Below are 23,922 nucleotides of genomic sequence, written 5' to 3' on the forward strand. Positions count from 1 at the left end.
TGTATTAATATGTTTAACATCAGTGAATTAAAGGAAAAAATATGATCAAACCAATAGATGCTGAAAAGATATTTGATAAAATTCAAATCATACTTTATAAAAATTCTCAGTAAGATAGAAGGAAACCCTTGAAACTTGATAATGACCATTTGCCAATTGAATAGCAAGTATCAGTTTAAATGGCAAAACACTAAAGCTTTTTCAATAAGTAACCAGATAGGAATTCTTTATTGACAAATTTAATTGATTCCTTTACTAACTTTGTACATTTAAATTATTTTTATTTTTACATAAAGTTTCTCATTTTATACTCTGTTCAGTGCCATTTGTTTTTCCACTTAACAATATATTTTGAAGACTATCAACATTATAAAAGACTTCTTTGTTCTTTAATGGCTGCATAGCCATTGCTATTACAAAAAAAGTGTCATTTATAACCCTGCGTATATATTATTTTATATAAATGTGAATATATCTGAGGATAAATTTCTAGAGGTGGAATTGCTGGTCAAAAGATATGTGCTTTTGTAATTTTGAAAGTTGTTGCCAAATTGACCTCTGTAAAAGTTATTCCAATCTGTTGTCTCACCAGGAACATGGAAGAGCCTGTTTTCCAACACTCTTGACCAAAATGGTGAATTGTCTAACTTTTAAATCTTTGCCAGACCTTTAGATTTAAAAAAAGATACCTGATGCAATCTCGGGGGTGGCTAGAAAAAAAAGCTGTACAACTTACAGAAAACTGCGTAACTAACGTATTGTGTGTGTGCATGTATGTGTGTGTATGTGTATGAAAACAGTATCCAGATCAAGACATAGACAATCAGCACCCCACAAGGTTCCTAGATGCTGTCTGCCAACCCCGAAGATAACCATTATTCTGACCTCTATCACCAGTTTTGCCTGTTCTTGTTCTTCATATAAATGCAATCATACAATATGTATTCTTTGTATCTGGCTTCTTTTGCTCAGAATTATGTTTGGAGAGTTCATACATGATGTCGCACATATTTGTAGTCTGTGAATTGCCTGTTTATATTTCATATTTTTTAATTTATCATTTTCATACTAATTAGTAGGAGTTCTTTTAGATTAGGAGTAGGTGTACTTTGTCTGTAAAGGACTAGATAGTAAATATTTTAGGCTTGGCAGCCTCTGTCAGGACCCTTAACTCTGTCACTGTAGTAAGAAGGCAGCTATAGACAATGTGTAAATAAATGGGTGTGACTGTGTTCCAATAAAACTTTATTTACAAAACAGGCTGTGGGTCACATTTGTCCCACTGGCCATAGTTTTCTGACCCCTGTTCTAGATACTTATAACAGAGACTGTTATATATGTATATTATATCTATTCTCCTTCAAGAACTACAGAACTTTGGGTATTGCACCCAGTTGAAAATTTATTTCCCAGCCTCTGTTACAAGTAGGGGTAGCTAATGAGTTACACACAAAAGTCAGGAGATAGGGCTTTCTGGAATGCTTTTTTTTTTTTTTAACCTCCTTTCTCCGAATTCCTGCCTGGAACACGGAACTATGACTGAAGGTACAGCAGCCATCTTGTACTATGAAGCATCGCTGAGGATGCAAATGATAGAAAAAACTGAGTCCTTGATATCCATGGAGCCACCATATCAGCTTGTTAATGCCTAACCCTAGACTAATTTTAATGAGAAAAAAATTAACTTTTATCTTGTTTAAGCCACTGTTACTGTTTTTGTTAGTAGTAACTAAATGCAATTAATCATGATACACTTATCCTTTGTTAAATGTATTGCAAGTATCTTTTCCTGGTATGTAGCTTTTATAACTTTCACAATTTTCACATTTAGGTCTTTAAACCACTTGGAATTTCTTTTGTATAGGCATACCTTGGAGATATTGTGGGTTTAGTTCCAGACCACTGCAATAAAATGAATATTGCAATAAAGCGAGTCACACAAATGTTTTGGTTTCCCTGTGCATGCAAAAATTATGTTTATATTATATTGTAGTCTATTAAGTGTGCAATAGCATTATGTCTAAAAAATGATGTACGTACCTTAATTAAAAAATACTTTATTGCTAAAAAATGCTAACCATCATCTGAGCCTTTGTAATCTTTTTGCTGGTGGAGGGTCTTACCTGGTTGTTGATGGCTGCTGGCTACTCAGGTGGTGGTTGCTAAAGGTTGGTAATTGCTGAAGGGTGGCTGTGGCAATTTCTTAAGATAACAATGAAGTTTGCCCCGTCAACTGACTCTTCCTCTCACTAGCAATTTCTCTGTAGCGTATGATGCTGTTTGATAGCATTTTACCCGTAGTAGAACTTCTTTTAAAGTTGGAGTCAATCCTCTCAAACCCTGCTACTGCTTTATTAACTAATTTTATGTAATATTCTAAATCCTGTGTTGTCATTTCAATGATCTTCACAGCATCTTCACGAGGAATAGTTTCCATCTCAAGAAACCACTTTCTTTGCTCATCCTTAAGAAGCAACTCCTCATCTGTTAAAGTTTTATCATGAGGTTGCAGCAATTCAGTTACATCTTCAGGCTCCACTTCTAATTCTAGTTCTCTTGCTGTTTCCACCACATCTGTAGTTACTTTATCCACTGAAGTCTTGAACCCCTCAGTCATCCATAAGACTTGGAATCAGTTTCATCCAAACTGTTGTTAATGTTGATATTTTTACCTCTTCCCATGAATCACAAATATTCTTAATGGCATCTAGAATGGTGAATCTTTTTCAGACGGTTTTCAACTGACTTTGACCAGATCCATCAGAGGAAGCACTATCTATAGCACTATAACCTTATGAAATGTATTTCTTAAATAATAAGACTTGAAAGTTAAAATATCCCCTTGATCTGTGGGCTGCAGTATGGATGTTGTGTTAGCTGGCATCAAAACAGCATTAATCTCATGTATCTCCATCAGAGCTCTTGAGTGACCAGGTGCACTGTCAATGAGCAGTAATATTTTGAAAGGAATGCTTTTTGCTGAGCATTAGGTCTTAAAATATTCAGTAAACCATGTTGTAAACAGATGTGCTGTCATACAGCCTTTGTTGTTCCATTTATAAAGCACAGGCAGAGTAGATTTAGCATATTTCTTAAGGGCCATAGGATTTTCATAATGGTAAATGAGCATTGGCTTCAACTGAAAGTCATCAGCTGCATTAGCCCCTAACAAGAGAATCAGTCTGTCCTTTGAAGCTTTGAAGCCAGAAATTGACTTCTCTCTAGCTATGAAAGTCCTATATGGCATCTTCTTCCAAGAGAAGGTTGTTTCATCTACATTGAAAATCTGTTGTTTAGTGTAGCCACCGTCATTATCTTAGCTAGATCTTCTGGATAACTTGCTGCTTCACCTTGCACTTTTATGTTATGAAGATGGCTTCTTTGCTTAAACCTCATGGACCAACCTCTGCTAGCTTCAAACTTTTCTTCTGAAGCTTCCTCACTTCTCTCAACCTTCACAGAGTTGAAAAGAGTTAGGGTCTTGCCCTGGATTAGGCTTTGGCTTCAGGGAATGTTGTGGCTGGTTTGATCTTCTATCCAGGCCACTAAAATTTTCTTCATATGAGCAATAAGGCTGTTTCACTTTCTTATCATTTGTGTGTTCACTGGAGTAGTACTTATAGTTTCCTTCAAGAATTTTTCCTTTGCATTCACAACTTGTAATTGTTTGGCTTAAGAGGCCTAACTTTTGGCCTATCTTGGCTTTCAGTATGCCTTCCTCACTGAGCTTAATCATTTCTAGCTTTTGATTTAAAGTGAGAGATGTGTGATTCTTCCTTTCACTTGAACACTTAGAGGCCATTGTAGGGTTGTTAATTGGCCTAATTTCAATATTGTGTCTCAGGGAATAGGGAGACCCACGGAGATGGAGAGATGGAACAGCCGGTCAGTGGAGCAGTCAGAACACACATTTATGGATTAAGTTCACCATATTATATGGGTGCAGTTCCTGGTTCCCCAAAACAATTACAATAGTAACATCAAAGATCACTGATCACAGATCGCTATAACAAATCTAATAATAATGAAAAAGTTTGAGATATTGAGAGAATTACCAAAATGTGACACAGAGACATGAAGTGAGCAAATGCTGTTGGAAAAATGGCGCTGATAGACTTGCTCTATGCAGGGTTGCCACAAACTTTCCATTTGTAAAAATGCAGTATCTGTAAAGCAAAACAAAACAAGATATGCCTATCAATATACCTGACAAAGGACTTTTATCCAAAACTTAAAACTTCATATTAAGAAGACAGACAAGTTGAAAAAATGGGCAAAAGACTTGGACATTCTGTGAAAGAAGATATATGAATGGCCAAGTAGCATATAGAAAGATGCTCAGTAGGGTTAATCATCAGGGAAATGCAAATTTAAAACTGTCATGATATACCACTTTACCCTCACTAAAATTGCTAAAACTAAAAAGACTGACAATACCTAGTATCGCCCAGGAGGTGGAGCAAATTTAATGCTCACACATTTCTGTTGGGAGTGCTAGATTGTATATCTACTCTGCAAGATAGTTTAGTAAATTTTTTTAACATTAAACATACACTCATTATAAGATCCAGCAATGCTACTGCTAGGTATTTATCCGAGAGAAATAAAAATATATGTCCAGAAAAAGACTCATACATGAATGTTCATATTAGATTTATTCATGATAACAAAATTTTAAAGAATGCAAATGTCCCTTAACAGGAGAATAGATAAAAAAAATTGTGGCATATTCTTGAAATACTTTTCAGCAATAGAATGTAATGAATACTGCAAATGCAATAGCATGGGTGAGCCTTAGATACATTCTGCTGAGTGAAGAAAGCTAGACACAAAAAAGTACATCCTGCATGATCCTATTTATTTGAAGTTTTAGAGCAGACAAAACTAATTTATAGTGATAGAAATCAGGTCACTGGTTTCCTGGCATGGGGAATGGGAGACTTCAATTGCAAAGGGGTATGAGGGAACATTCTGGGGTGATAGAAATTTTCTATATTTGGAAATGAATGGTGGTTACTTGGGTGAATATGTTTGTCAAATCTCATTGTACTGTATATAGTTAAAATGTCATTATACGTAAATTATTCCTTGATAAGGCTTATTAAACTTTTTAAATACTCCAAGAGTTAAGGGACAAGATAGCATCCATTAAAATTATTGGAGGTTTTAAAACAAAGCGCGCAGAGAATTTAATTTAAAAACAGATAGATATGAAGAGCTGGTTTAAAATCTTGGAAAAAGGGGCTGGCCCTGTGGCTGAGTGGGTGGGTTCGCGTGCTCCGCTTTGGTGGCCCAGGGTTTCGCTGGTTTGGATCCTGGGCACAGACATGGTGCTGCTCATCAAGCCATGCTGAGGTGGCATCCCACATGCCACAACCAAGAGGACCTACAACTAGAATATACAACTATGTACTGGGGGGCTTTGGGGAGAAGAATCAAAAAAAATTTTTTAATCTTGGAAATGAATAATAGCATTTGAAATATCTCAATAGATACGGTAAACTGGACCCAGTGAAACAGAATAGTAGTGAATTGAATGATAGAACTAAGAAAATCACCTAGAACTAGAGAGCTAAAGACATTGAGAATTTGAAGAGTAGTTAGGAGACATAGAAGATGGATTAAGATGCTGCAATATATATCTAACAGAAGTTTTTGAAAGAAAGAATGGAAAAGAGGCAATATTTAAATAATCACTGATTTTTTGTTTTAAGGATTGAAGAAAGACAACAGTCTTTATGTTGAAAAAAATATATCAAGTGAGGGACAAAATTTTAAAAAAACGAAAAAATCCACAGCCAGCCCTGATTGCCTAGTGGTTAATGTTCATTGGTCTCACCACTTCAGTGGCCTGGGTTCATTTCCTGGTCATGGAACCACACCACCCATCTGTCAGTTGCCATGCTGTGGTGGTAGCTCCCATGGAAGAACTAGAAGGATTCACAATCATGCACTGGGGCTTTGGGGAGGAAAGAAAAAAAGATGAAGATTGGCAACAAATATTAGCTCAGGGCAAATCTTTCCCTGCAAAACAACAACAACAACAAAAAAACCTCCCAGAAATATTCCAGAGAAACTGAAACTGCTGAAAATCAAAAAAAAAAAAAATATTAAAGCTATTCAAAAAGACAGACTATGTATAATGGAGTAAAAATCAGACTTATAACAGATTGCTAACAATTAACAATAAATACCAGATGATAATGATATTATATCTTCCAACTACTAAGGAAAAAATGAGATACATTATATATTATAATATATGTGATACATATGATAAATGATATATACAAGATATACTATCATTTAATAGTGAGGCAAAATAAAGACATTTTGAACATCTATAGAACAATAGTTTCCCATCCATATATACTCACTGAAAGAACTATTAAAGGACAGACTACAGCAAGAAGAAAAATAAAGCCAGAAGAGAGGATGGGATACAAGAAGCAACAGAGAGCAAGGTCATTGACAAAGCATATGGGTAAATCTAAGTAATAACTAAAACAAATAATAACATTTTGTGTTAAAAACAACACATAATAAAATTCAAAATAATATGGAAGATGCTTAGAGGAAAATTAAAGCATATTAAAGTCTTGTTTTGTTTTTAAAGATTGGCACCTGAGCTAACAACTGTTGCCAATCTTTTTTTCTTTTTCTGCTTTTTCTCCCCAAATCCCCCCAGTACATAGTTGTATATTTCAACTGTGGGTCCTAGTAGTTGCAGCATGTAGGATGCCGCCTCAGCGTGGCCTGATGAGTGGTGCCATGTCCGCACCCAGGATCCCAACCAGTGAAACCCTGGGCCACTGAAGCGGAGCGCGCGAACTTAACCACTCGGCCATGGGGCTGGCCCCTAAAGTCCTTTTTTAAGAATTTTGTTTTACATAATTGTTGTTCATTGTCAACTTGATAAAAGATGCCTCAAGCCCCTCCATCCCTTTTTGTTCATGTCGTTACTCTAATCCTGTAAACTGGAGGAGGGAGGGTTTAGACTAGAAAGATGACTTGTTGGGCACTGTCTAGATCACTGACTTTCCAACTTTTTAAACTACAACTCAAACTGACATGTTGACATTGTGACCGAGTATGTTTACATAAAACAGAAGACAAAGTTCCACAAAGTAATAGTCTTTATATGAGTGATCACTATGATATTTTACGTTCTGTTCTGCTTTTTGGTATTTTCTAATAACAATTTAAATTCATTTCATGACCCACACTATCCTAAAGCTTGAAAAACACTGGTAAGAGAGTTTCCTGAGAAGTCCTAAGTGTTTACTGCTTTAAAAATATATGATACTAAGTCTAAAACTAGGTGAAAATAGAAAGTTAAACAAAAAAAGATATGATAGAGATTGGTTACTTAGTATAAAGATCTTTGAGATCTTCTCAGCTAAGAATATTTTGTTTGATGAATGTTCACTTTTATTACTAGCATCATCCTTTCTGTCACCCAGACTAGAAGGCTCAGATTCACCATCTTCATAACTATCTCTCTTATCAAATCAGTCATCAAGTTCTGTGAATTCTATCCTTCCATTGTGTCTTATATCTGTTCTCCTTTTCTTTTTTCTTTTTTTAAATTGAGATATAATTGACACATAACATTGTATTAGTTTTAGGTGTACAATGTAATGATTTAATATATATATGTATATATATATTGTGAAATGGTCAAAGTTCTTGCTTTCTTTTAGTGGAGGACAGAAATCCTGAAAAACTGTAGACTTCATTACAAAAACAGAGTATGGATGCCAAAATTTTACGTATAACTACTAATAGAATATAAACATAATGAATAACTTCCAAATTGATAGGGGGAATAAGGAAAACTCACTGTAACAGAAGAAGCGAGAATAAAAAACACAAGAAAAAGTTTAAATAGAAAACATAAAATAAATGGTAGAAATAAGTCCAAATATTGCACATTACAATAATTATAAGAGTATAAAATTTACCTATAAAAGAGACTCTGAAATTGGATTTTAAAAATCCAGCTACATGCTATTTAAAGAAACATGTCAAGGGGCCCCATGGTGTAGTGGTTAAGTTCAGCACGCTTTGCTTTGGTGGCCTGGATTCACAGGTTTGGATCCAGGGCACAGACCTGCACAACTTGTCAGCCATGCTGTGGCAGCAACCCACATATAAAGTGGAGAAAGATTGGCACATATGTTAGCTCAGGGCTAATCTTCCTCACCAGAAACAACAGCAACAACAACAACAACAACAACCACCATGTCAAAAATGGAATCACCCCCAAATGTTGAAAACAAAAGGATGGGAAAAGTTATAACAGGCAAATACCAACAAAAGAAGGCTGAGAAAGAATTTAAGTAGATAAATATTTAATAGAAAAGAATAACAAATTTCACTGAGACTAGGAAAGTCCCATCTCACCCCCCAGGAGCTTGAAAACAGTAATAAATGTTTAAAATATATTTGCATTGAGTCTTTAAAGTTAACCTTCATATCTACCTAGGAAGCCCTTTTTTTTATTGGGTAGAGGCTGACTTTCATTCTTAGAGTGAAAAATACGTATTTCTCATCTTATGCTTTTAAAAGAAGGTATAACTTTTCTTCCACTGGAATGTAAAAGGGGGCATAAATTCAGATGAAGTAGAGAGTAAGCAAAGAATCAGATAACATGATAATGTGATCATATTCAGATTTTATAGCCATCCCTTTGGCTGCTGCTGAAGGAGAAAATTACAGGGACCGGCCCCGTGGCTGAGCGGTTAAGTTCGCATGCTCTGCTTCGGTGACCCAGGGTCTCGCCTGTTCTGATCCTGGGCACAGACATGGCACCGCTCATCAGGCCATGTTGAGGCGGTGTCCCATATAGCACAACCAGAGGCACTCACACTAGAATATACAACTATGTACTGGGGTGGGGGGGCTGCTTTGAGGAGAAGAAAAAGAAAATTGGCAACAGATGTTAGCACAGGTGCCAATCTTTAAAAAAAAGAATAGAATTACAGAGGGCAAGGACATAACCTAAATTGTTAAGTGAAAAATGCAGACTACAAAGTAAGATTGACTATCTACCATAAGCTCTAAATATATGCTGGAACCCAGCAACTATACTAAAATTAGCAATCATTGAGTGGTAGATTTATTGGTAATTTTTATTTTTCCTTTATACTATTCCAGATTTTTCAAAATGATTACAATAAACACAGTATTTTTATGATGAAGAAAATATTACTTTTAAAAGTAGATATTTCTATAAATTTTCTTTAAATAGGAATAGGGAGGACAGCTGAATATTCTAAGATCTGAAAACTCAGTAACTTAACTTTTCTTTCACAGAAATTCAGCAGTATTTCAAATGTACTAAATATTGAAAACAAGACAAAATCTGATTGCTTTCAAGCTTTACCATTTTTAACAGAGATTAAACCTCACCTAAATATTTTGGGGTGATATTTTCTTCTAGGAACTTGATCAAAATGCCACTGAAAAAGTCCAGGCAATGTTCACAGCCATTGACGAGCTCTTGTATGAGCAGAAGTTGAGTGTACATACTAAGAGTCTACAAGAAGAGTGCCAACAGTGGACATGTAGTTTTCCTCATCTCAGGTATTGAAGCCCTAGAGTTAACTTGTATTCATAGCTAATACTAAAACTTAAAAAGTAGATTTCAAAAAAACTTGTGTTCTGAAATCGTTATGGGCATGATTTTGATGAATGTAAATAAGGCCATGTGCTATAAACCCTCAGTTGAGAGAAAATTCAAGTTGATGGAGGTTTCTCAGAGTGTTTGTAACTACCAATATGTCATCCTAACCGAGTAAAACATTTCTATACTAGTAGCTAAGATCTGTGTATTGCAGCTGTCCAAGAAGACTTTCTTTTGAAGAAGTTCAGAAAATGTATTTATTTACACTGTTGTCTGCAAAAAATTCTTATGTATATTTGAAAGCAAACGTAGGCTGTTAGGAAGCTTCCCTTAGAAACCACATTAGTGTACCTTACATACTTAAAATTTATAAAGCTTCTTGTTCTTAAGAATATAATTCATAGTCTTCACTGATTTAGCTGGCTTTCACCCATTTTGGCAGATTTAATGAAGATTATTATAGAGGGTGAAGGGCAAATTGCAAACATTTGCTCAGTTTTTTCAGGTGGGTGGGGCTGGGGGGCTATAGCTTTATCTTTTCCATCTCCATTCTATGAAAAAGAGATATACCTGTAACAAGGCTATGGATTCACTTTTTTTCTCAAGAATCATTCTTAATCAGTAACAGACTAACTGTGTACTGGACCTCTATGTAGAGCCATCAGATTTGTTTCAGAAATGTCTACATTTTGTATGTATGCCAGGTGAAGGTACTTAATTGTCTCTTTATGGTCTTCATTTTGAAGGATTCTGGGTAGGCAGATAATCACTCCAAGTGAAGGTTACGGACTGTATCCTAGATCCCCTTCTGCTGTTTCAGCTTCACATGAGGCAACACTGTCTCAAGAAAGACATTCTCCTATGTAAGTATTCTAATATGTAAGTATTTATGTATCCTAATGTGCACGTATTATGTTCTACCCAGTTATACTAAGGGATTAAAATACTTCTTCCTGCTTATTGGTATTTAATAAAGCACAGCAAATTCTCTAAGATTAACCATAGTCTTTATGCATATTAGAATTCTGTTATATAACTTTTTTGTTCAAAATCAAGACATTCCTAGGGTTTAGGGATATATTTGTTATTCAGATCTATATATATATATAGATCTGTATCTATCTATAAATGCAGGCACTTCCCTCTTGGAATAATGTGTAGATAAACTGGTATAAAGAAATTTAGGGGTCTAAGAACAGGCTTTACAAATTTTTAAAAAAGAATTTTGAAAAAGTGATTTTTCTTAAACATGAAATATTAATTGCAACTTAATCTTTTTACAGAAATTAAACTGCTGTTAATTAGCTTAAAATGGGTAATTAGTATATTAGTTAAAATGGCTAATTCTTTTGAACACCTCAAACTCTTTAAGTAGTACTAAAATAGGATTAGTTCAAAACCTATGCTTACTCTTAAATCTATTATAAAATATGATAGTTATAATTCATTTTTTAATTATTCCTATACTTTTTCCTAAGACTGTAGTTTTATTTATTTGATGCCTTCTAAGAGTTGTAGTAATTCTTACTTTTGATGACTTTTTGGGCTTGTAGTAATTTCATCAGACCACAACATGAAACATTACTGTCTTAGGCTAGTTAGGGTTATGGGATCTGGATTATCAACTCACTGATTTTTGGTCATAGAATGTGATTTGTTTGCTTTTCTCAAAGTGATTTAAACTCAAGCTCCTGGTCATTAGGCTGAGATTTTTAAATTTAATCCTCATGTATTATATCAATAAGCCTTTTTTTAAAATTTTTTATTGCGTTAATGATAGATTATAACCTTGTGAAATTTTAGTTGTACATTATTGCCTGTCAGTCGTATTGTAGGTGCACCCCTTCACCCTTTGTGAGCACCCCCCACCCCACCTTTCCCCTGGTAGCCACTAATCTGTTCTCTTTGTCCACATGTTTAAATTCCTCATATGAGTGGAGTCATACAGAGATTATCCTTCTCTATCTGGCTTATTTCACTTAACATAATTCCCTCAAGGTCCATCCATGTTGTTGCAAATGGGACGATTTTGTTCTTTTTTATGGCTGAGTAGTATTCCATTGTCTATATATATACCATATCGTCTTTATCCAATCATCTGTTGATGGGCACTTAGATTGCTTCCACGTCTTGGCTATTGTAAATAATGCTGCAATGAACATTGGGGTGCATAGGACTTTTGGAATTGCTAGCTTCAAGATACCCAGTAGTGGGATAGCTGGGTCGTATGGTAGTTCTATTTTTAATTTTTTGAGGAATCTCCATACTGTTTTCCATAGTGGCTGCACCAGTTTGCATTCCCACCAGCAGTGTATGAGGGTTCCTTTTTCTCCACAACCTCTCCAACATTTGTTACTATTTGTTTTAGTTATTTTTGTCATTCTGATGGGTGTAAGGTGATATCTTAGTGTAGTTTTGATTTGCATTTCCCTGATGCACAGCAATGGTGAACATCTTTCCATGTGCCTATTGGCCATCTGTATATCTTCTTTGGAGAAATGTCTGTTCGTGTCTCCTGCCTATTTTTTGATCGGGTTGTTTGATTTTTTTGTTGTTGAGTTGTGTGAGTTCTCTATACATTATGGAGATTAAGCCTTTGTCGAATGTATGACTTGCAAATATTTTTTCCCAGTTAGTGTGTTGTTTTTTTGTTTCAATCCTGTTTTCCTTTGCCTTGAAGAAGCTCTTTAGTCTGATGAAGTCCCATTTGTTTATTCTTTCTATTGTTTCCCTTGTCTGAGAAGACATGGCGTCCAAAAAGATCCTTTTAATACTAATGTCAAAGAGTGTACTGCCTATGTTCTCTTCTAGAAGCCTTATGGTTTCAGGTCTCAGCTTTAGGACTTTGATCCATTTTGAGTTTATTTTGGTGAATGGTGAAAAAGAATGGTCAATTTTCATTCTTTTACATTGTGGCTTTCCAGTTTTCCCAGCACCATTTATTGAAAAGATTTTCTTTTCTCCATTGTATGCCCTCAGCTCCTTTGTCGAAGATTAGCTGTCCACAGATGTGTGGTTTTATTTCTGGGCTTTCAATTCTGTTCCATTGATCTGTGCACCTGTTTTTGTACCAGTACCATGCTGTTTTGATTACTGTGGCTTTGTAGTATGTTTTGAAGTCAGGGATTGTGATGCCTCCAGCTGTGTTCTTTTTTCTCAGGCTTGCTTTAGCAATTCGGGGTCTTTTATTGCCCCATATGAATTTTAGGATTCTTTATTCTATTTCTGTAAAGAATGTCATTGGGATTCTGATTGGGATAGCGTTGAATCTATAGATTGCTTTAAGTAGAATGGACATTTTAACTATGTTTATTCTTCCAATGCATGTACATGGAATGTCTTTCCATCTCTTTATGTCTTCATCCATTTCTTTCAGAAAAGCCTTGTAATTTTCGTTGTATAGGTCTTCCACTTCCTTAGTTAAATTCACCTGAGGTATTTTCTTTTTGTTGCAATTGTGAATGGTATTGTGTTCTTGAGTTCATTTTCTGTTAGTTTGTTATTAGAGTATAGAAATGCTAGTGATTTATGTAAATTGATTTTATACCCTGCAAATTTGCTGTAGTTGTTGATTACTTCTAAAAGTTTTCCAATGGATTCTTTGGGGTTTTCTGTATATAAGATCATGTCATCTGCAAACAGTGAGAATTTCACTTCTTCCCTCCCAGTTGGATTCCTTTTATTCCTTTCTCTTGCCTAATTGCTCTGGCCAAAACCTCCAGTACTATGTTAAATAAGAGTGGTGATAGAAGGCATCCTGGTCTCCTTCCTCTTTTCAGGGCGATGATGCTCAGTTTTTGCCCATTGAGTATGATGTTGGCTGTGGGTTTGTCATATGTGGCCTTTATTATTTTGAGGTAGTTTCCTTCTATGCTCATTTTGTTCAGAGTTTTTATCATAAATGGCTGTTGGATCTTGTCAAATGCTTTCTCTGCATCTATTTAGATGATCATGTGGTTTTTATTCCTCAGTTTGTTGACGTGGTGTATCACGTTGATTGATTTGCAGATGTTGAACCATCCCTGTGTCCCTGGTATGAATCCCACTTGATCATGATGTATGATCCTTTTGATGAATTGCTGAATTCTGGTGGCCAAAATTTTGTTGAGAATTTTTGCATCTGTGTTCATCAGCGATATTGGCCTGTATTTCTCCTTTTTCATGCTGTCCTTGTCAGGCTTTGGTATCAGCGTGATGTTGGCCTCGTAGAATGTGTTAGGAAGTGTTCTATCCTCCCTAATTTTGGAATAGCTTGCAAAGGATAGGTATTAAATCCTCTCTGAAAGTTTGGTAGAATTCCCCAGGAAAGCCCTCTGGTCCTGAGGTTTTATTCTTTGGGATGCTTTTGATTGCTGTTTCGATCTCTTTCCTTGTGATTGGTCTGTTCAAATTGTCTGCTTCTTCTCGAGTGAGCTTTGGGAGATTGTAGGAGTCCAAGAATTTATCCATTTCCTCTAGGTTATCTGTTTTTTTGGCATGTCGTTTTTTTGTAGTATTCTCTTATAATCCGTTGTATTTCTGCGGAGTCTGTTGTTATTTCTCCTCTTTCATTTCTGATTTTGTTTATTTGAGCTTTCTCTCTTTTTTTCTTTGTAAGTCTGGCTAGGGGTTTGTCAGTTTTATTTATCTTCTCAAAGAACCAGCTCTTTGTTTCATTGATCCTTTCTACTGCCTTTTTTGTTTCAATAGCATTTATTTCTGCTCTGATTTTTATTATTTCTCTCCTTCTGCTGACTTTGGGCTTTGTTTGTTCTTCTTTCTCTAATTCAGTTAGGTGTAGGTTAAGATTGCTTATTTGGGATTTTTCTTGTTTGTTAAGATGTGTCTGTATTGCGATGAATTTTCCTCTTAATACAGCTTTTGCTGTATCCCATAGGAGTTGCTATGGCATGTTATCATTTTCATTTGTCTCCAGGCATTTTTTTATTTCTTCTTTAATTTCTTCAATGATCCATTGCTTGTTCAATAGCATATTATTTAGCCTCCACATCCTTGTGCCTTTCTCAGCTTTTTTCTTGGAATTAATTTCTAGCATTACAGCATTATGATCAGAGAAGATGCTTGTTATTATTTCAACTTTTTAAAATTTATAGAGGCTTGCCTTGTTTCCCAACGTATGGTCTCTCCTTGAGAATGTTCCATGTGTGCTTGAGAAGAATGTGTATTCTGCTGTTTTTGGATGGAGTGTTCTATATATGTCTGTTAAATCCACCTGTTTTAGCTTTTCGTTTAGCTCCACTGTTTCTTTGTTGATTTTCTGTCTGGATGATCTGTCCATTGATGTGAGTGGGGTGTTGAGGTCCCCTACTATTATTGTGTTATTTTTGATATCTTCTTTTAGGTTTGTTAATAGTTGCTTTATGAACTTTGGTGGTCCTGTGTTGGGTGCATAGATATTTATAAGCGTTATTTCTTCTTGATGAAGTGTCCCTCTGATCATTATATATTGGCCCTCTATGTCTCTCTTTACCTGCCTTATCTTGAAGTCTGTTTTGTCTAAGTAGTGCGACACCTGTTTTCTTTTATTTGCTGTTAGCTTGGAGTATTGTCTTCCACCCCTTCACTCTGGTCCTATGTTTGTGCTTGGAACTCAGGTGTGTTTCGTGGAGGCAAAAAATTGTTGGATCTTGTTCTTTAATCCATTTTGTCACTCTGTGTCTCTTTGAGGGAGAGTTCAATCCGGTTACATTGAAGGTGAGTAGTGATGCCGGAGGGCTTAATGCTGTCATTCTGTTGCTCATTTTCCGGTTTTCCTATGTTTCCTTTGTTTCTTGTCCTGTGTGTTTTAGCCTACCCATTCACTTCTGCAATTTCTTATGTTGGGTTTCTTAGATTTTTCCTGGTTTATGTTTTGTGTCTCTGTTCTGTTCTTTAGTTTAGTGGCTACCCTGAAGTTTGTATTCAGAATTTCGTGTATAACAGTCCATTTTCTGGTGGTCTCTTACTTCCTTAGCCTAGACTGTTTCAGTCCCTTTCCTCCTCCCCTCCTAAATTATTATTTTCATCTCTTATTCCAACCTGTGTTGTGAGTTTGTGGTTAGAGTGATAAGATTGTCTTTGCTTTGGTGATTTACTTCCCTTTATCCTAATGCTATAGTTGAATATTTGCTATCCTATTCCAATTCTATCTATTTGTCTCCCTACTCTGTGTTTTGTGACCCCTTTCTCCCTTTTTTTCTTTTTTCAGGTATGAGAGCTTTCTTGAGTATTTCTTGTAGTGGAGGTCTTGTGACTACGAATTCCCTTAGCTTTTGTTTGTCTGGAAAAGATTTAATTTCTCCCTCATATCTGAAGGATATTTTTGCTGGATAGGGTATTCTTGGCTGAAGATTTTTATCCTTTAAAGTTTTGAATATGTCACTACAATCTCTCCTAGCTTGCAAGATTTCTGTAGAGAAATCTGCTGAAAGTCTGATAGGCATTCCTGTGTAGGTTATTTTCTTTTGCCTTGCTGCCCTGAGAATGCTTTCTTTGTCGTTCATTTTTGCCATTTTTACTACTATATGCCTTGCAGTAGGTCTTTTTATGTTGACAAATCTAGGAGATCTGAAAACTTCCTCCACACACATTTCTCTCTCAATCCCTAGATTTGGGAAGTTCTCTTCTATTATTCCTTGAGCACACTTTCTGTTCCATTTTCCTTTTCCATGCCCTCAGGAATTCTGATTATTCTTAAGTAGCATTTTCTCATTGAGTCAGCTATTTCTCGGAGATCTTCTTCAGTTTGTTTAATTCTTAGTTCTCTTTCTTCCTCCGTCTGGAGCCATTCAGCCTGTGTATCTTCGATTATGCTAATTTTCTCCTCTATGGTATCTACACGGTCATTCAGGGAATCCGTATTCTGTCTTATCTGATCCATTGTATTTTTCTTCTCTAGTATTTCTGATTGATTCTTCTTTATAGTTTCAATCTCTTTTGTGGAGTAGCTCCAGAAGTCATTGACTTGTTTCTCTATATTTCCCTTTACCTCATTGAGTTTTTTGATGATAGCTATTCTGAACTCATTTTCTCTTACTTACCTATTTCCAAGTCCTCAGGGCATACTTCTGTGTTTTTGTTGTTTTCCTTGTGGACTGGAGCTCTTATAAATTGCTGGATGGTGGAGGAGGGGTTTTTGCGCATGATGCTATTATTTCTTGCAGTTACAGCCTGTCACCACTAGATGGGCGTCGAGAGCCGCACGTTCTGAGCCCTCTGCCTTCAGCCGATGGCAGGGCGCAGCATGGGTTGGAGGAGGAGGGGCACTTTCTCTCGCACATAGACCTGGATTCTGTTCAGCTCTTGCTCTCTGGTTTCCTGGGGCCCCACCGGGAGGGGGACCCCCCATGTGAAAGCTTTCACTCATTAGAGGGTTTCCGCTTCATGAGTCTGTGGGAGTGTGGACGATCCCGTGGTCATGCGGCCCCTACTCCACTCCTTCCCTCACCTGCAGCAGCGATCCCAGTCTCTAGGGGAGGAAGTGAAGATCTCTCTTACCCTGTTCCAGCTCCTCCAAGGGGGCTCCCGCCTCTCCACCCTCCGTCATTTGGCTGCTGTGGGTCTCTGACGATTTCTGTTATTGGGATCTTTTTTTTTTGGTTGGAAAGCAGTTGATCTTTTTGGTTGTAATTTGGAGGGGAGAGAGTCCCAGGTGAGCTCACTCCACCATGTCGCTGATGTCACTCTGAATAAGCCTTATAAGTTTTCTCCTTTTATATAAATTCAGGTTTTTTACAAACTAATGTCTCCCACATAAATGATGTATTATTTAATTCTCACTGGCCAAATTATATGACTACTGTCCTGTCATTAAGATATTTACCTGATCTGTTAGTATAAACTTTATATCTGCCTTATTATTTTATAACTACAAGTAGTAGTTTCATTTAGAGATCTCATCTCCAAGGAAATAAGGAATCAAGTCTGAGCAGTTAGCTCCTCCTTGTTTAGGGCATCTGGCTAAATCATCATTCTGCAAGATAGTGCAGACCTCCTTTCTTTCCTTTCTACCTGCTACCACCACTACTGATTGGCCCTTCTTATTTTTGATTCTGCTTTTCTGGATTATTTGACTGACAGTTTTCAATAATTAGTATACAGATAAAACAAATACCTATCTATACTTTATACAGAGACATATACTTAGATGAAATAAATTATCCAGCCCTATTAGCATACCACTAATTCTGAAAAGCAATAATAAATTAAACGTAATCCATGATATTTTCTTTCATGTAACTACTACTTTGTCTACACTTGATATTTTCGCTCTTGAGTACCATTATGAACTCATAGCATTTCAAAATATTAACATATTTTAATTAACCGTAATTATTATCAATGCTCAAATTGTTAAAACTTGGCCATGTCCAGCTGGTTCCTTTGTTTTTGTCTTGACTGTATCTTTGCTTTCTGGTTACAGTAGGATGTTCCACTCCCATCCTCAATTTTTTCTTCCTTTAAGACATTGAATCAGCTGAAATTCAAGAAGACCTAATTACTTTGAGCGGTTAATAGTATTTGAGAACAAAATTTGGGTAGTGAAGGTATGTAAGTTAGTGCTGCTGCTGCTATTTTGCCACTTTTGGTAGTAATAGGTATGGAAAAATGTGTCATGAATTCATTTTGACTTGTTTCAGTTTAACAAATCAGTTTGCCATAAAATATGAGGTTTGTCAACTACAGAGACTTTCTACAAAAATAACATTTCAAATTATATCCATTCTTGCCTCTCCACATTATGTCAGATTTTCCTTTTAAAATTCAAGGTTGATCCTTTCTGTCTCCCACTTAAAAATCATCAATAGCTTCCACTGAATTTAAGCTTAAAATCTAAAATTCTATCATAAGCTGGCCCCAGCCTACATCTCTGTCTTTATCTTCTGTCATTCTCTCTCTCTCATTCACTAATCCTCCCACTGGCTTTCTTTCTGATCTCAAATGTATTAAACAAGGCATTTGGTCCAGTTTCCATTCTTGAGGAGTTCTTGAGCCAGAGGAAAGTGGTACAATAAACAAAACAAAAATACTGTGTCTTCCTCTTTGTATCTCTAATCCCTAGCACAGTGCCTAGAACATGGTTAGCATTCTACTTTTTTTTTTTTTACTAAATTAAAACATCATATTTATATGATAAACTACATGAAATGAACTAATGTATATTTTTTACCACAATTTAAAAAAATCATTAAAGTGATATGATATGGCTGCTATTTGTCCTAAGCCCACCTCCCTCATGTCACTCATTAAAATTATAGCTTTTGCTTTCATTTTCTTTGATTTTTTTTTTTTTAAATAACTGTCTTAAATGCAAGAACCAGTCAAGCTAATCACAAATCAGATTTTTTTTAGACATGAAGATCTTCCAGGGGCCAGCCCTGTGGCTGAGTGGTTAAGTCTGTGTGCTCTGCTTTCGTGCATGTGGTTCACCGGTTTGGATCCTGGGTGCACCTTTGCACCACTCATCAAGCCATGCTATGGTGGCATCCCACATACAGGAAGTAAAATGACCTACAACTAGGATATGTATCTATGTACTGGGGCTTTGGGGAGGGAAAAAAAAGAGGAAGACTGGCAACAGATGTTAGCTCAGGACCAATCTCCTCTCCAAAAAGTAAATAAATAAAGAAATCAGCCAATTAATAAAAAGATCTTTCAGAAGCTCTCCAAAGCTATGGAGATACTCTTTCACTTCTTCTACTGGAAGGACCAGCCACAATTATATTTCCTTTCCAGTGTACTAAGTTATGTTTTCTTCCTTTTGGCATCATGAAATCACAACTTCTTGTAATTTCCAGAGGTCATTTCTAGAGGTCCACTGGGAGATAAGGTTGCTCTGAAATGGAGTTGAGAGTGGTTAATTGTACTTTTCAGATCCTAGTCAGGAAGGAGAGCTCTTGGCCACTTGTTTCTTGCAACCACCCATGAGGGCCTTGCAGTGATCACCTCCAAGAAGGCTGCAGAATTCCACCTCCTAAGGCCTGCATCTGGATGGGCTGGCTCCAATTTTTTTTAAATAAGGAACCTAGCAAAGTTATTCTATCCTCCAGGCATGTGGGAGAAGAATAAAGTGCCAATGATTTTTTTCCTCTCACAAGAAAACAGATCTCAACTTAAATACTACTACCAGGGCAATACATTATTAGGTAAGACTACTGTTATTATTTTAGTAAGAAAAAGAATTACAAACATTTTAGGAGATAAGGGTTATTTTCCAGACATGGTAATCGCTTAAGTCTGATGATTTAGAAAATTCCTTTGTTAGAACTAACATTTGCAAAGACAGTTTTATGATGTAGAATACTATGTGTTTTTTGATGCAGCTTTAGGGGAAATGGAAACATTTTTCTGTCTCATCTAACTGAAATTTTTTTTACTAACAGAAAGGCCTATACTTTGTTAGGAAGTATATATTTTTTTCCTCAAAGTAAATAATTCCATTAGTTACCACTGACTTAAAAAATGGTTGGTTAATAATATAAATGGAATGATACAATAGCACAATAATATATGGAATGTTGGGAATGAAGTGTTTTGATATGAGTTTGACAGCTTTAAATTTTGTCATGTTATGATAAAAAACTTTCTTATAAAAAACTATTTTATAAAAGAAAAGACATATTAACACAAAAATGCATGAAGTACATAATTTCAAAATAAGGACATTCCTTTTTAAGCAAGGTATTTGGCAGTCTTACTGGGTATTGTCTGTATTTTGCTCATTTTGATGTAGATCAGTAAAAATTTTGTCATGGATTGGCAAAAATCTTTTGACTGGAATTTGGGAATCACTATTTTAGAATTTCAGAACAGAGACTTAAAAAACCTTAAGTCTCAAATTTAGAGACGTTTATAAACAGTGATACCATCTGGTTTAGATATGATGGTTCTCCAGACTGTTTCTCTCATCTCTTACCATCTCTCCATCCCCATGCCTTCTGCCATGGTCTAGGCTCTTTTCAGCTTAGCAGCTCTTGCTTCATTTTTTTTGCTAGCCTCCTAACCACATTATCCTCTTCATCACTACCACAGTGATCTTCTAAAGCAAGGATCTTGTCATCCCCCTTCTTTAAAACTTTAATTACCTTCCATGGCTATCAATTAGCCCAAATTAATACATAAAGTACTTCACAATCTGGCCTCATCATACCTTTCCAACCACTTCCTACAAACCATACACTTTATTTAATGGCTAACAAAACAGAGAAGGTTTTTTTCTCTTTTAAAAGAAGTCTGGAGGAAGGGTATCTAAAGATAGTGTCGTGGTGGTATGGTGTTTTCTGGGTCCTAGACCCTTTCTTCTTTCTGCTAGACCATGTTAGCCCAGGATGTTTTTCCTGAAGTTTTCTTCATGGTCCAAGATGGCTGATAGAGTTCCAAACATGACATTCACTTCCCAGGTAGCAGAAAGGAGGAAAGGCAGAATGGTAAAAGGCTACCCCTTATAGCCTAGGCTCTTTAAACAGCCTTCCCAGAGTCCCACATAACAATTCTGCTCATATCTCATTGGGTATATCTGCCTGCAAGTTAGTGGGAAATGTAGTCTTTGAGGTTGATGTATTGCTCTCCTGAATTAAATTGGCATGATTTACTAGGAAAGAAGGGGAGCATGGATACTGGGGGGCATCTAGCATTCTCTACCACCTAATTGTGTAACTTTATGAAATTACTATACATAGTTTGTAATCTTTTTACTCTTGCCCTTTTATTGTAGGCATCTTCCATTTTCTCTCACGTTATTAATTTAATGATCTTATAGTATTCTATTGTATGAATATACCATTATTTAAACAACTAATCCCCAATCCTGTGTTTTGAAACAGGCTAGTTTTGATTTTTGACAATTATAAACAATTCTGTGATGATAATTTTTATAGCTAAATCTTGTAGGTCATATCCTTGAAGGAAATTCCTACAAATGAAACCAGTGAATCAATGGGTATGTTTATTTTAAGGCTTCTGATACATATTTCCAAAATGTCCATGAGTAAGATTTTCCTACTAGCCTTGCTGAAAAGTGCCATAGGTTTATTCTTTTTTCCCCATTAAAAAGAAATATTTAAGGTACAAAAAAGTATAAAGAATAACGCAAAGCGTATATTGGTTGTGTTTAATATTTGGTTAAACTGAGAGCCATTTTTAAAAATTGTATTGCTCCAGGATGGCCTTGTGGCACAGCTGTTAAGTTTGCACATTCCGCTTCTCGGCGGCCCGGGGTTCGCCAGTTGGTATCCTGGGTGCAGACATGGCGCTGCTTGGCAAGCCATGCTGTGGTAGGTGTCCCACATATAAAGTGGAGGAAGATAGGCACGGATGTTAGCTCAGGGCCAGTCTTCCTCAGCAAAAAGAGGAAGAGTGGCAGCAGACGTTAGCTCAGGGCTAATCTTCCTCAAAATAAAAAATGCTCAAATTTGACTGACTTTCTCCACGGTAAACCTGCTGAATGAATGAGTCATCACATATTCATTGAATACCTGAGTAGGAAGAGAAATTTAAATATAAATAGAGAAGATCCTTGCCCTTAAGGAGCATTTTGAATAATGATGGAGTTATTGAAATAAGCATATAACCTCCTGAGGTACCTTAAAGATATAATTATGAAAATTCATAGATTTTTTTAAGAACTTATTTTATAGCCATAGCTGTTGCATCTGAAAAGATAGAAAGCAGTATTTGATACTGCATGATACACCTAAGCAGAGTAGGTCTAAGGCTAGTATTTATTCTTCCTGTTCTGAGAAATAATAGGTATTAAGGCTTAGAGTAGGCCAGGAAGGTGTCACCACGGCAAGGGACTTTGAGTCGAAACTCGTGTGACTGAGTTGCTGTGAGAACTGTTTATGTTGTACCTAATGAATACTGTTTTTCCTCTCCCAGATTTGGTATTAGGGGAAAGAAGTTACATCTTTCATCTTCTTATGCTCATAAAGCATCTTCCATTGCCAAATCACCTAGCTTGTGTTCTATGGAAAGAGAAGAGAGAGACTGTGTAATCTTCTCTGAAGGAATAATAGAGGAATACTTAGCATTCGACCACACAGATATGTAAGTATTATGTCTTTTAAGCTTTTTACTCCCCTCCTATTTTGTGTATTAATATCTATTTTTTTCTAAAGTATACTACCAGTATTACTTATAATTAGATTTATATCAATTTCTGTTATTTTCTAATTAGTTCTCAGGTCTCCAGAGTTCATGTGCTTAGTTGATATAAATTCCTGTTGCTTCCACATACCAGACTTCCTTGTGTATTTTCTTCTTCCACATGTCATTTGCTTCTACCTGAGGTTAAACATTTTTAAATAAGTTAATTTTTTTTCTCCACATATTTTGATTTTACCCTCTGTAAATTATCACCAGTGACTCTTGGAAACTCTGAAACTTTTTAAAAGAGCAGTTGAAGAGGTGTGAACTATGTTTACATGAAATGAGTATGTACAATAATTTCAGCAAATGATTTTGGTGCAACATAGAAAAACAAACCATCTGGGAAAAAATAAAGGTCTTAACTTATTTTTTACATAAAATAAATTTTACACATATAGAAAATTTAAATGTAACACATGATATATAAGTTTAGAAGAAAAAATATGGTGCCGTGTGCTTCGCTGCTCTCTGGTGGGTGTGCTGCGGCTTCTGTCAGGCTTTTAACTGTGCCTGTCCTGTGGCTTGTAGGAAGGACTCAGGGGACCCAGGAGCCCTAGAAATGATTGGCGCCTGAGGAACAATGAGGCGGAGCAGAATGGCAGGGTGAGCTGACCCGGGATTCTCTCCCCTCCAAAATACAAGAAAGGATTGGAAAAACTGAATTTCAGAGAATAAATCTAATGCCAACACGTTAGAGACCTACAATACCAAGAAGGCAGAGATCATAAACCTTGCTTACAGCCTTGGAGGCGCTGGAACGGTAGGAGAGAACATTGCTCCCTGCCCTAGAGTCTGCGATTGCTGCGGCGCGGGTCAGGAAGGAGCCGGGGAGGAGCCGTGCGACCAGGGGATCATCCAGGACTCCTGCTGCTGGTTCAGTGGAAACCCGGTGACGGGCGGAAAGCTTCTGTCCACATGGACCCCATAAACCCAGGGCCTCGGGAGACCAGAGAACAGAATTGATCTGAATCCAGATCGGCTCGCGAGAATAGCAGCCCCTCCCTCCCGGCAAAGCCACTGGGCGCAGCCATCTTGCCCGAAGGCGGAGAGCTCATAACACGCAGCTCTCGACCCCCATCTAGTGGCGACAGGCTGTAACTGCAACCAAATTCTACCACCATGTGAAAAAACCGCTCCTCTACCATCCAGCAGTTTATAAAAGCCCCAGA

The 23,922-nt window shown here is 36.5% G+C and overlaps 1 protein-coding gene across 5 annotated transcripts in view; it reads left to right on the forward strand.

Moving 5' to 3' along the window:
• The window catches only part of FAM149B1 (family with sequence similarity 149 member B1), a 67,145-nt gene that overhangs the window by 8,746 nt on the left and 34,477 nt on the right, over nt 1-23,922 (forward strand). For all 5 annotated transcript variants that reach the window (XM_023644927.2, XM_070227388.1, XM_001502897.5 and 2 more), the window contains 3 exons: nt 9,446-9,588; nt 10,375-10,491; nt 22,484-22,651. In XM_023644927.2, the coding sequence (XP_023500695.1) occupies nt 9,446-9,588; nt 10,375-10,491; nt 22,484-22,651 (428 nt within the window). The remainder of the gene's footprint in view (nt 1-9,445; nt 9,589-10,374; nt 10,492-22,483; nt 22,652-23,922) is intronic.

This window comes from Equus caballus, chromosome 1, assembly GCF_041296265.1.
Source record: "Equus caballus isolate H_3958 breed thoroughbred chromosome 1, TB-T2T, whole genome shotgun sequence".
Classification (NCBI taxonomy): domain Eukaryota; kingdom Metazoa; phylum Chordata; class Mammalia; order Perissodactyla; family Equidae; genus Equus; species Equus caballus.